Raw genomic sequence first — 13682 nt, 5'->3', positions numbered from 1 at the left:
CACATGCTCGTTTGGATCGGTCGTTCCGTTATACTTAAGTATTTCGGGTATACGAAACTTTTCGGGGATCGGTTTTGGGGCCGCGCTTGGAGGAAAAGGTTTTTGCACGAACTTCTTACCATAGGGTCTCTTCAATACCGAGGGTGCTCCCGGTATTTGATCTACCCTGGAGTTATAGGTTTTGACCTTCTTGTCGTTTGCTTCGATCTTCTTTCCCCCCGATTCCACCCGCTTCATCAGCTCCTCGAGCATTTTTATTATTTCGGGGTTGGTACTTGACTTGTTTAGTCGCCCTCACTACAGTTGGTTCTGTTCTGTGAGTAATTTCTCGAGGTGGATCGGGTTTGTTCCTGCTCGGAGTCTGGCTCTAGCTCTGCAACTGAGCTATCGCCACATGTTGAGCTTGCAGCATTTCGAAAATCATGTGTAGCTTGATCCCGTCTTCTTCAGCATTTTATGTGTTTCGAGCTGCCGATCAGGCTCCACCACGGATGCTGTTTTCAGGGTCGTATGAAAGTTTGTGCTGATAACATCAATCGGATCTGGGACCCGAATTTCGACTGCAACAGCGGGTGGCCCTGCGCTACCGGGCGCCATGTTGTTATTCTCATCTTGATGACTGGACTCTTTGTCGATATGTGGGGGTTCTATTTGAGAGCTTGCCATTTTTAGCCTAAAATCAAAGATACTTCAAAGAGCAAGAGTAAAGCAGTGTGTTATGCAGGCTTGTATCGAACAACCACTATTATCCTTAGCCCAACGGTGGGCGCCAAACTGTTTACCCTTAAAATTGGATAACAATTGAATTTATACACGGTTCTAAGGATATGTGATATGAATTGATACAAAGGTGAGAAAATAGATTAACGTAAAAATGATCAAATAAAAGATAGATAGAACCTTCACAAATGGAGCAAACTTTGGCCTTATGAGATTGATTTCCCTTTAGCCAATAATGATATTATGGAAGACAGAGCAAAAATGAATTGAAACTAGAAGTGACAATATATTGTATAGAAGCGTATTACAATATGTTGTTTGAACAAATGAGTCCCCTCTATTTATTGAGAGAGATCTACCCTTTTAGACAATATTTTATAATATACATAGGTCCTTGATTTAGACGACTGTTGGTTCCTTTTTAGACTAATTCTGTGATTTATGCCATAATGATTAGTCGGTGGCTAGAATTATGGACCCCTATTCTAAAGAGTTGGCAAAGCTTTTCTTCAAGGTCGTTGGGAACGAGATCGGTTATCCCTTCGATAAATACGAGGGCAAGTCTGATGACCTCGGCAACACATTCAAGTCCGATATCGTCATGTACTGACTATGTTGGATATTAGATCGATCTTTGAACTTCGATATCGAGCTTGGTTTCTTTTGTAACTTCGAATTCTATCCAGTTACCGTTCCAGATGCTCGGTCAATCATCGAGCTCGGTCAAGCATCGAGCTCGGTCGAGCATTGAGTCGGTTTTACCCGTATACACCAGTGTAATCTCATAAATGGGGTTTGAGGAGAATAGTATGTACGGTTACCTTACCCCTACTTTGTGAAGGTAAAGAGGCTATTTCCTAAGAACCTCAGCTCAAGAAAAAAGGCAAAAGAAGACAGAATCAACAAACAGTAACAACAACAAGATAATTAAATAATCTGAATCTAAGACTTGAAATATCATATAGCCAATTCCAGTTTCCCTTTTCTTTTTCATCATCATGTTGAAACAAAAATTAAATTAGTGATAAGCTTGGAACAGTCTTGATTCCTAAGTTTGGATTTAATTTTCTTTTATTTTTTAAAACTAGTCCTAGAAGAACTTTTAAAAACTAAATGAGTAGATTTTTGTATTTGCATTAAGATTTCGAATAAGTATCAGAAAATATATATTTGATTAATTTATTTTTGAGAACTTTTCTAGAAAAACTATATACGGTGAAAATCGGGGCTACCCGATTTTATCCTTTGATCAAAAAGAGATACCACGTCGAAAGGTCAGGACGTCGAGTCTGGGATCGAAGTTTCTTTCCAAGATCGAGGTCGACATCACTAACCGGGGTCAGAAGAGGGCATACTTCGAAATGATGATGGTATAGTTCACTAACGGAAAGGGCGAGACATCCCCAACGGATCGAAGATCGTGGCATGAATTTCGGAATGGATTGATCTTCGGCGGTTAATTAGATGTTAATATAATTTCCTACTATAATTAGAAGTGTACCTTATTTAGGACTCCCCTATTATATAAAGAGGGATCCCATTCATTTGTAAGACTCATTAATCACTGATAAGAATATATACAATTATTTCTTTCTTGCTATATCGCTCACTGTTCATCAGAGTTGCTTTATCATTTGCTATTCCTTTTAACACACCTCGAGACTACTGCAAGTCGAGGTTGAAATTTGGCTAGCATACTGGTTTGATTTATTTTATTCTCTTATTTATCTATTTAATTTCTTGTTTATCAATTGGTATCGGATTGAATTACATATCCTTAAAACCACAATATAAGTTTAATTGTTACTCAAAATTTAGGGTAAACAGTTTGGCGCCCACCGTGGGGCTAAGGATAATAGTGATTGTTCAGTGCTGATTCCGATAACATACATTATTTCACGCTTGTTCTTGTCAAGAATTTTGCTCTCAGGTTAAAACATGTAAAACTCACAAAATGCACCCGCACATGGTGATGATGGTCTCAGGTTTCACGGGGAAAATGATAATCTAATTGCTCCAGGAGCCGGGGTGCCATCGGCTAATCTCGGGGGAGAACCGGTTGCCGATCGAGTCGATGTCAGTTCGCACGTTTTTCTTAATACGGACCAGGTGCGGATCCCGAAGGGAGTGTACATAGGGAAGTGCGATCTGGTGGTCAAGGTACACAAGGCAGAGGAGACGAAGGAGTTAGTCTCCAGGTGATATTCGAGATGCTACATGCTCAGCAGGCCGTTATTGCTCAGTTGCAAAATCAAAATGGAACTCCAAGTGGGGTCGAGCCAGAAATCACTCGTCGTACCGAGCCAGTGTCGAAAAGGTCGAATAGTAACAAATCAGGGACTGATCCTGCGATAATGAGAATACTCGAGGAGCTCACCAAAAGAATTGATTCAGGAGAGAAGAAAATCGAAGCTAATGATAAGAAAGTGGAAACATACAACTCCCGAGTTGATCCTAAAGGGTCTGGATTCAAAAAAGTTCGTGCAAAAGCCTTTTCCTCAAAGTGCTGCTCCGAAGCCTATTCCTAAGAAGTTCCGTATGCCGGACATACCTAAGTACAACGGGACCTCCGATCCTGATGAATACATCACTTCGTACACGTGCGGAATAAAGGGAAATGGCTTGGAAGATGATGAAACCGAATCTGTACTGTTGAAAAAGTTTGGAGAAACCCTTTCAAAGGGAGCAATGATTTGGTATCACAACCTGCCACCAAAATTGTAACGACCCGATCAGTCATTTTGATCCCCAGCGCTCCGTTCAGCAGTCGGAGGCCATGAATAGCTTCATTTCACGTGTTGCGACTTGTACGCGCGGTCGGAATTGAGTTTCAGGAAATCCGGAGTTGATTTGGGAAGAGAATTCTTATTTCAGGAGCCTGAAGCTGAAAGAATGAACTAGGATGGGAATTTTGAGCAAACGACTTTGGAATCAGGATCCGAAGGTTCCAACATGTTCGTATGATGATTTCAGACTTGGGCGTATGCCCGGTTCGGGTTTTGGATAACCCGGGAGTGTTTTGGCGCCTATTGTGGAAGTTAGCATTTTAGAAGAAATTTCATCGGTTTGGCTTGAAGTGCATTTCAGTGTAATCGAGGACCGTTTGGGATTCCGAGACTGTGAATAGCTCCGTACGGTGATTCTGGAGTTGGGGGCGCGATCGGAAGTGAATTCGGAGGTCCGTAGGTCATTTTGAAGCCATTTGGCTTAAGATAGAAATTTGAAGGTTTTTGAGAAGTTTGACCGGAAGTGGACTTTTTGGTATCGGGGTCGGAATCCGATTCCGGAAGTTGGAGTAGGTTTGTAATGTCAAATATGACTTGTGTGCCAAATTTGAGGCCAATCGGACATGATTTGATAAGTCTAAACATCGGAAGTAGAAGTTGGAAAGTTCAAAGTTCATAAAGCTTGAATCGGGGTGAAATTCGTGGTTTTAGCATTGTTTGCTAGGATTTGAGGCCTCGAGCAAGTCCGTAACGTGTTTTGGGATTGGTTGGAGGGTTTGGTTGAGGTCCCGGGGGCCTTGGGTGGATTCCGTGTGGTTAACAGATCAAATTTAGAGTTGAAGAAAAGCTGAGGCAGCTGATATCTAGTATTTCCGCACCTGCGAAGATTTGGCCGCAGGTGCGGAGCTGCAGAAGCGGCCAGGAAGACCGCAGATGCGGATTTTGGTAAGGGGAGCTGGGACCGCAGATGCGGTCAGGGAGCCGCAGATGCGAGACCGCACCTGCGGAAAAGGAAGCGCAGAAGCGGAAGCTGGGCGGCTGGGAAGGAGCCGCAGAAGCGGCATTTTAACCGCATAAGCGGAACCGCATAAGCGGAACCGCATAAGCGGAAATAATTCTGCAGAAGCGAAAGTAACTGGAGGCAGAAAGTTTGTTTTAAAATCGGGGTTGAAGTTCATTTCTCTCATTTCTTCAAGGCTTGGGCGATTTTTGGGGAGTTTCAAGAGGGGATTTTCATCATCAATGTTAAGGTAAGTTATCCACACCTATTTTGAGTTGAATACATCAATTATGTATGGATTTGGGCATGAAAGTTAGTATAAAAATTGAGGTTTTGGTGGAAAGCCTAGGAAATTATATTCTTGGAATTTAGCCACGAAATTGAGCATGGAATTAGGAGTAAATTGTATATTTGAGTTGATAAGGTCATGGGTAATCTTTATCTTCCAAAAATTTCGGATTCCGGGCACGTGGGCCCGAGGTCATTTTGGTCAACTTTTCGATCGGAGTTAGGAATTTCTATGAATTAGTTTGTAATGAATAATTAAGCATATATTAACGGATTTGTATAATCATTGGCTAGTTTTGGAGCATTGTGCGTTGGTGCAAGCCTTCGGAGGAATGTAGAATGCCGGTTTTGAGTCTTCGGAGCGAGGTGAGTCTCTTTTCTAACCTTGTAAGAGGGAATTGTCCCCATAGGTAAAATAATTGATTATGTGCTCCTATTTACGGGGGCTACGTACGCACGAGGTGACGAGAGTCCGTGTGTAGCTACTATTATGCTATTGTCCGGGTAGTTAGGGCCCAAAAGCATGTTATACTTGGATTTTTTTATGAACCTATTGATAGCTTTAATTGCTTAAATCACCTTGGATTAGTAAATGAATTTAAGAGGAGATTAAACATCATTTTTTCTGAATTGTTAAGAAGAGAAATTGTTTTATTTGGATAAATATTCCCGATAGGTTCTTAATTGACTGATTGAGCATGTATCTCTATGTGTAACTGCGTCGCATGCATGATTCGCGAGCAGGGTATGTGTTTATTTATGGAACGGGCCTAACGCCTCGACAGATTAAATAGATGCATCTATGGTTCGAGCCGTTCGACCCTCCGCAGTGCACAGTTTACATTTATGTTGGAGCGGGCCGTCGACCTCGGCATGATTTGCGCATGATATATGTTGTTGCCTGAGGATTTTTAAACGTTGATATTGCCTCTCATGGCTTGAGATAAATTGATAAGATAATGAAAAGTAAATCTTGAAAATCCTTTATTATTTGTTAAAGATTTTCACCTGTTTTTCCGACTTCGTGAGTTAGAACTACTATATAATCCATGATTTCCTCACATTTCTAGTATATTGTCAAATGACCTCTAGTAAGTGTCGAAGTTGACCATCTCGTCTCTACTTCTTCGAGATTAGGCGGGATACTCATTGAGTACACGTTGTTTACGTACTCATACTACACTTCTGTGCATTTTTGTTGCACAGGTATATTTATTTCTAGCAGCCCACTGGGCGTAGCAGCGCAGATGATTTGGGGGCTAGGTGAGTTGCATTATTCGAGGCGGCCCGCAGCTAGTATAGCCCTCTTCAGTACATTGTATTTATTTCCTGTCCATTGTATTCCGGACGGATGTTGTATTTTATTTCGTTATCAGTAGATGCTCATGCACTTGTGACACCGGGTTCTGGGATGGTTTGAAGTATTGTATTAACTGCTTATCATTTAAATTTGATTGAGACTATATTCTTTAAAATTGCTAAACTTGAAGGAAAAATCCTAGATTTCAAAAGTATTAAAAACGAGATTTTGATTAAGTAATTTGGTTGGCTTGCCTGACAGCAGTGTCCGGCGCCATCACGACCCTTAGTGGACTTTGGGTCGTGACAACATGGTATCAGAGAACTAGGTTCCTAGGGTCTCACAAGTCATGAGCGAGTCTAGTAGAGTCTCGCGGATCGGTACGGAGACGTCTGTACTTATCCTCGGGAGGCCGCAGGACTGTTAGGAGTACCTCCCTTCTTGATTCCTTATCGTGCAATTCGATTTCATGTGAGGCTTATGCCTTTGTTTCGTTCCTCTCAGTCCTATGCGACGCGAACCGCTTGTCATAAATCGAAATTGAAGGACCGTAATGGTACTACAGATGTGATACGGGAAGTTTCTCCCGGTATAGCTGATCAGATTATTGTCGTCGTCTTATGGAAGAATATCTTATTGTTTCAGCCCAGTAGCGGTATTTTTGAGGGCTTTGAGGCTAGGCACAAGTTGCCGCGATGCTTATGAATGAGTATTCTGCAGTAGTAACATGATGGTGGGGTGTTGCCCACGTGTCAGGGCAGTGAATGATTTCAAGGGAGGTTTACTCAGTGCATAATCAAGAGATTCGATATTTTATTCCCGGCAGGGGGAAAGGCAATCGAACTAAGGAGGGTCAGATGTGGACCGGTGGAAGTAATGAGACTTGGTAATTGCAAGCGTGGTGGAATTTTTCTTCCATATTGGGGTGTTGTCGTCCTAATTGGACGTATTAAGTTTGCCGGTGGTATGATCTTCTACAATTCGCCTTTGAGGCAAGGTATTGTGAAATAGTATCGGAGATACAACTATCAGATATCGCAGGATGCGGTGGTTCAGGATTGAATCAGTATTTCTAATATTGACGGTTCGAGAAAGATGACCTTCAGAGAAGTTTGGAGTTAGTAGCGATTTGTGGATTCAAGTACTATGAAGATAAATTTCATTAAGGCAACAACTGAGCAGCAAAGGATGAGAAAGACATGTAGGAAGTGTCAGGCGGAGTTTTAAATTGCTAAAAGGCCAGGCTTAGGAAGTGCAGGCCGAGCAGTTGATTAAGGGAGTAAGTTTGCCCAAAGTGGGAGAGTGGCGGAGCTGCGTAGCGGCTTGGTAATAAGATGACCATGCGCCTTAAGGAGAGTTGGAGCGATTTGGGAATATTGGTGCTTGATTATTGGGGTCTACGGATCTGAATTGAAGTAGGGGTTCTTGTACGGCCGGAGATTTAATATAACAGAAAGGAGCCGCTTAAATGAAAAAGGATGCAGCATGGCTTTGAACTGGAAGGATGTTGTCGCACATTTCAATGATGTCCACGAGGGGTAAAATGGACCTGTGCAACTGGAGTGTGAGCTCAGACTCAGGAAGGGTCATTGATGTCGTAGTAATTGTACCATGTGCAGCAGTGTAGGAAGATGCCGGGGAGAGCCTTCTATAGGTGGGTTAGCCAAGTGAGCAGGTTAGCAGTCGCGTGGTTGGCGAGGCTTCTGCGAAGAATTTTATCGGTGATGTAGCAAAGAGATCGATTGTGCAAATGTGGCTGATGATTCAGAGTATAAGAAGGGGGTTCTACAGGAAGACTTCGAGAGCTTTGGCGGTTAACTGTGCAAGGTTATGTCAATAAGAGATAAAGAATTCCGGTGAGTCCCAGAGTTGTGTAATAATGGCTTCAAGCTAAGTGGGAGAGTCCCACCGCTTATGATTGAGTTGCATAGTTAGCTACTTGCTAGGTTTCTGGTTATCAGCATATTGGTGAGCCATTTCAGCTACGGGAAAAGACCATAAGTGGTAATTTGAGCAAAGGAATTATTAAAGGCGGGCTATTGTTGGCCTTATTGGCCCATGTTCAGACTTGGGGGAAAGACTCAGGATTTATGCCTTGTATAAATGCAGATTTCAAAGGAAGTGATTCCGCCGGGTGCCTCGTCGAGAGGGTATTCGTGTGTTATAAGACCTATGCAGTTGATTATATTCGGGACCAAGTCAGAGCGGGTGGCTCTCAGTAACGGTTCTATTGGATTCGAAAAGAGGTAAAGTATGGTGCCTAATGACTTCGAGCCTATAAGTACAGTTAAGAATCAAGCTTTGTAGCAGCTTATGAGAAGGTGCCCAGAATGTTCTATGATATTTCAACTTGCGGTATAGCATTTGAGAGATACGAAATGGTTTGTGGGATTTGAGGCAACGTGGCCTCGTAGTTCAAGGTCACTCGGAATAAGAGCAGACGGAGTATGTTATGTATTGAAGGGAGTTGGTATTATTCTTAAGGAAATCTAGGATAAGTTGGAAGAAGGTAGATTGATTAGCCATAGTCAAATTGGCAGATTGGTGTCATGGATCAGTTCCTCAGCGTGATCGAGTTGTGCAAGTGATTTGTGACGGTACGTATCAGGCTTGTCAGCTGCCGTAATTGATATTATTCAGAAGCATTCTTATGTTAGGCCTTGTTATGTGTAAGCAGATCCCGGAAGGGTTATGGTGGCTTGGACCGCTACTTATATATTTGCATATTCTATGGTTATGAGAATTCGCCGGTGTATTGCTATGTCCCTCCTGAAGTGAGTTCAGTGAAAAGCTTTTATGTGACGAAGTGTTAACCTATTGGTGGTTCCGAAACTATGATGAGAAAACGAGTTCTATCGTATATTGTCATGTTACGTGCAGCGAGTGGTATGGAATTTGCAGTGAAGAGCAAGGTAGCAGTTCGGTGTTGACAAGGATGTCACAAGCTCGGATGAGCGGGAGAGGAGTTTCGATGTTTAAAGTAAGTTGGTTTTGTCATCAGTGTCACCTGAGATAGGTTGTTTGTAAAAGAGGACTTTGCATCCTGGTTAATTATTCTTGATCGTTTTTCGGCGTTAGTGCGGCCGGTGGTTTGGAGGTACGACCCAGTTATTTGTTATGGTAGGTTGTGGGAGTGTGTCCCGCAGGAAGATCGTATAAGTGAGGCAGGTAGTCACTAGATTGATTAAAGGCTTCAACCAAGTATGAAGGTTGTAATGATATCGTTGATTTGAGAATGTATGCCTGGAGGGCACTCAGTTACTGAGTTGTGGACCGTGGACGAGTACTCCGGTTATGATGGTTGTCCTTGTTTGTTATAAGAAGAAGGAAATTAGTATGGACCTTTGAAAGGTTATTGGCTTAGTTTGATATGATCAGGATCGACTCGAGGTCGGTGGATGGGTCTAAATATGAAATTGGGCTCTATGTCAGGTCAGTTGTGTTCATTTCAGTTATGTGCTCCGTATGGAGTAGTCAGGGTGTTATTTCGTTGCCAAATATTTCATGTAATGATGCGTTGCGCCGTGTGATTTGGGAGACGGCTTGAGAAATTGCTTATGTGTTGAGGATCCACGTACAGATGATGTTATATGAGCAGGATGCTTTTGAGATTTCGAATCGTATTTCGCGCCTTAGTTGTGCTTGGTTTTCGTAGCTTATAGCGCTACATGTTCCCTCAGGGATTGTGACGACCCAAAGGGGTCATCACCAGTTTCCTCATTTATTCCATGCTTCCGAGGCCTTGAAAACCTCATTTTTACTTGCCTCGATTTGCGTGCGCAGTCCGGGCGCGTAGCCGGAAAAGCTTAAATATGAGTTCTGTGTGAAAAATGATGAATTTTGATATTAATATGATTAAAGTTGACTTTGGTCAACATTTTTGTTAAACGGACCCGGGACCCGTGATTGGATGGTCCCGGAGGGTCCGTCGAAAAGTATGGGACTCGGGCATATGCCCGGAGTCGAATTCTGAGGTCCAGAGCCCGAGAAATGAATTTTTCTGTGAAATTATTTTTCTGAAATTTATATGAAAATTTGAAATGAAAATTGATTAAAAGACTGTGGTATCGGGCTCATATTCTGGTTTCGACGCCCGGTACAAGTCTTATATATGGTTTAAGCGCTTTCTGTGAAATTTGGTTGAAATCGGACATCATTTGACGTGTCTCGGATCCAAAAATCTAAAATTTGAAGTTTATGAAGTTTGATGAAAAAGTAATGATTTTGAGGTTTGATTCCTCGTTTTTGATGTTATTTTGGCGATTTAATCGCATGGTTAAGTCCGTAAGATGTTGTCGAGTTAGTGTGTGTGATTGGTTAGGAGCCCCGAGGGCTCGGGAGTGTTTTCGGAGGTTTTCGAGGTAGTTTTGGACTTAGGGAGTTAGCAGATTTTCTGCCATTTTTACACAGGGATTTTCTTCATCGCGTTCGCACTAGCCCTCCCGCGTTCACATAGCCTTGCTCCCTTTTCTCCTTCGCGTTCGCGTTCTGGCCATCGCGATCGCGAAGCTTTGCTGCTTCCTTCAACGCATTCGCGTGTCTCCTCACGCGTTCGCGTAGGCCCAGATCCCAGACCCCAACCATTTACTCTACGCGTTCGCACTCCCCCTGTCGCGAACGCGGTGCTTCCCAGCCCCCCTTTTTTCGCGAACGCGACTCCCATGTCGCGAACACGAAGGACAAATTTGTCCAGCGATTTTAAATACCCAAAACAGAACCCATTTCGGGATTTTTCCCCATTTCACGAAAACCTTTCTTCTCCACAGCCTTGTAACGATCCTTGGAGCATTTCTTCACAAAATATTCTTGGGGAAGTATTGCCTAACTCATTTTCTTCATTTTCTATCATCGTCCAATGAAATCCTAGGCCTAGAACATGTAATCTAGGGTTGAAATTGGGGGAATGGGTAGTGTTAGGGCTTTTCGATTTTCTTGAATTTAGACCTCGTTTTGGGGTCGAATTTGAAAACAAATTGTATATTCGGGCTTGTGGGGGGAATGGGTAACATGGAATTGGTTCGAACATCGTGTTTTGACCAAGCGGGCCCGGGAGCGATTTTGGAATTTTTAGAAGAGAGCTTGGAAATTCATATTTAAGTATTGGGTTTAGTTTGTTTAGCTATTATTAATATTGTAAAGTCATTATTTCATAGATTTGACTGAGTTGGAGCCGAATTCGAGGGGTAAAGCTATACTAGAGGCTTGAGTTGAGTTTGGAGCATTCGAGGTAAGTGTTCGATCTAACTTTGGCTTGAGGGAATAGGAATAGAGTATTATTTGCTAACTGCTAAATGTTGAGTACGGTGTATAGGCATGGTGACGAGTATCTATACACTGGTGTCTAGCATGACCGTGAGTCCTTATTTGTGCTTATTTGGGATCCGGTAGTGACTCTTCCTTGTTAATTGGTGGTTTTTATATGATATGGAAGGAATGAGAAGGAAATATGATTTGTGAACTCCTTGGAGCGTTGGCTCGATTTTTGACCTGATTATAAAGTAAGGAATGAACGTAGTAAAAAGGGATGTGATTATCTCCCCAGCCGGGATGTTTGAACATATTGTTGTTGCTCCCTTGCCGGGATTTAGCTGTTTTGCTTGGTTCTCCCTTGCCAGGATATTTAATGTTGTTTGTCTATCCCCTCGCCCTGTTGTTTGTGATTGTTGTTTGGGTGAGGAAGAGTGATATGCACGAAGGGTCATTCCGTGCTATGATATGAGAGTTATGTGAGGGAAAGCACGAAGGTTGATGCCGTGCACTTTATTTGATTGTTTTGGTGAGTACGAGAGTAAAAGCACGAAGGGTGATGCCGTGCACTTGTCTTTGATTTTCCTGATGTTTTTGCTGATAGTTGAGTTACGTTGTCCTCTACTTCTATTTATTGCTTTTCTTGTTGTTATCGGTTCAAGTGCATTAGTTATCTTATTCCGCTATTACTGAGTTTCTTTATGTTGGCATTTTTCTTTATTGTGTTACTTGTCATTACTTGTTTTCTTCGGTGAGTCATAATTATTGTGTACTTGTTGTCTTATGAATTCGTATAAATTGTTGCGTTGTATGGAGTAAATTTCATTGGAAGAACTGTTGATATTATAAAATGGGATCGTGTGGCACGCCGACCACTTATATATTATAAAATGGGATCGTGTGGCATGCCGACCACTTATATATTGTAAGATGGGATCGTGTGGCACGCCGTCCACGTAATCTGTGTTGGAAGGAACCAGTTGTGATTTTTCCTTATGTACTCCTACCGTTCTATTTTTATCTGTTATCCCCAAAAGCATGTTTTTCCCCTCCCAGTCCTGATTATTATTTTCCGCTGTTATTTTTGTAGTACTTGTACACATATATATATCTGCACAGGTTGATTGGTGGTCCTGTCTAGCCTCGTCACTACTTCGCCGGGGTTAGGCCAGGCACTTACCAGCACATGGGGTCGGTTGTGCTGATGCTACACTTCTGTGCTCTTTTGCACAGATCACGGTACCGGAGCAGCTTTTGGACCACATCAGTAGTTGATTGGGAGCTGGCATCAGTCCAGCGACTTTCGAGGTAGCCTAGCTGGCTTTCGCAGGCCGGGGTCCCTTTCCATGTTTTTAGTTTGTTTTCCTTGTACCGACACAAACATTGGTGTATTTCTATTCTGACTTGTTTTTGGCACTCTTCAGTAGTTCATGAGTTAGCGACACCAGTCTTGGGTAGAGAAATGTTAACTTCCGCAAATTTTTGGGTTTTCAGTTATTTAAGTTCTAAAGACTTCCGCTTTTATATTAACTGTCTCGTTGATCTTTATATTTGTTGATGATGTTAAGAGTAATATTAAATCAATTGGCTTGCCTAGCTCCTGTTAGTAGGTCCCATCACGACTCCCGATGGTGGGAAATCCGGGCCGTGACAAGTTGGTATCAGAGCACTAGGTTACATAGGTCTCGCTACTCACGGACAAACTCGGTAGAGTCCGAGGGATCGGTACGGAGACATCTGTATTTATCCCCAGAGGCTACAGAGTTAGGAAAGTTTCACATTTGGTCTTTCTTGTCGTGCGGTTCTGTTTCTCAAACATCGGTTGAATTTCTACTCTTGTCTTTTCGCGAATGGCGAGGTCATGTTCCGCTCCTTCAGCTGAGCAGCAGCACAGACCAGTGATAGATCGGCTTCGTCTTTGGAGGCTTTGTGGAGGTAAAGGTATTAGAGGTGGAGGCAGAGATGCTAGAGGTGGAGGTAAAGGTATCAGAGGTGGAGATGCAGGTATTGTTCTGGTTTGTGGTAGAGAAGCTTCGGTTTTATTTTGCACCGTATCCGATCGTGCCTAGTGATTCTATCATGGTGGATTTCGACGTTATATTAGGGATAGATTGGTTGTCCCCGTATCATGCTATCTTGGATTGCCATGCCAAGACTGTGACCTTAGCGTTGCCCGATATGCCTCGTTTAGAGTGGAGGGGCACTCCAGGTTATTCTACCCGCAGTGTTATTTCATATGTGAAGGCTCGACGCATGGTCGAGAAGGGGTGTTTAGCTTATCTGGCGTATGTTCGCGATTCCAGCGCAGAGGTCCCTTCTATTGATTCTGTTCCTATTGTTCGAGAGTTTACCGAGGTTTTTCCTTCAGACCTGCCGGGTATGCCACCCGACAGGGATATTG

At 42.8% G+C, this 13682-nt stretch overlaps 1 protein-coding gene across 1 annotated transcript in view; it reads right to left on the bottom strand.

Annotated features, from left to right (window-relative positions):
- Positions 1–420: 420 nt before the first annotated feature.
- The window catches only part of LOC109219265, a 20018-nt gene continuing 6756 nt past the window's right edge, over positions 421–13682 (bottom strand). The window contains exon 2 of the mRNA XM_019383710.1: positions 421–673. Coding sequence (XP_019239255.1) covers positions 421–673 — 253 coding nt within the window. The remainder of the gene's footprint in view (positions 674–13682) is intronic.

The sequence above is a fragment of the Nicotiana attenuata genome, unplaced genomic scaffold (assembly GCF_001879085.1).
Source record: "Nicotiana attenuata strain UT unplaced genomic scaffold, NIATTr2, whole genome shotgun sequence".
Classification (NCBI taxonomy): Eukaryota; Viridiplantae; Streptophyta; class Magnoliopsida; order Solanales; family Solanaceae; genus Nicotiana; species Nicotiana attenuata.
The sequence above is the reverse complement of the archived record's forward strand: the minus strand, read 5'-3'. Positions and strand labels throughout refer to the sequence as shown.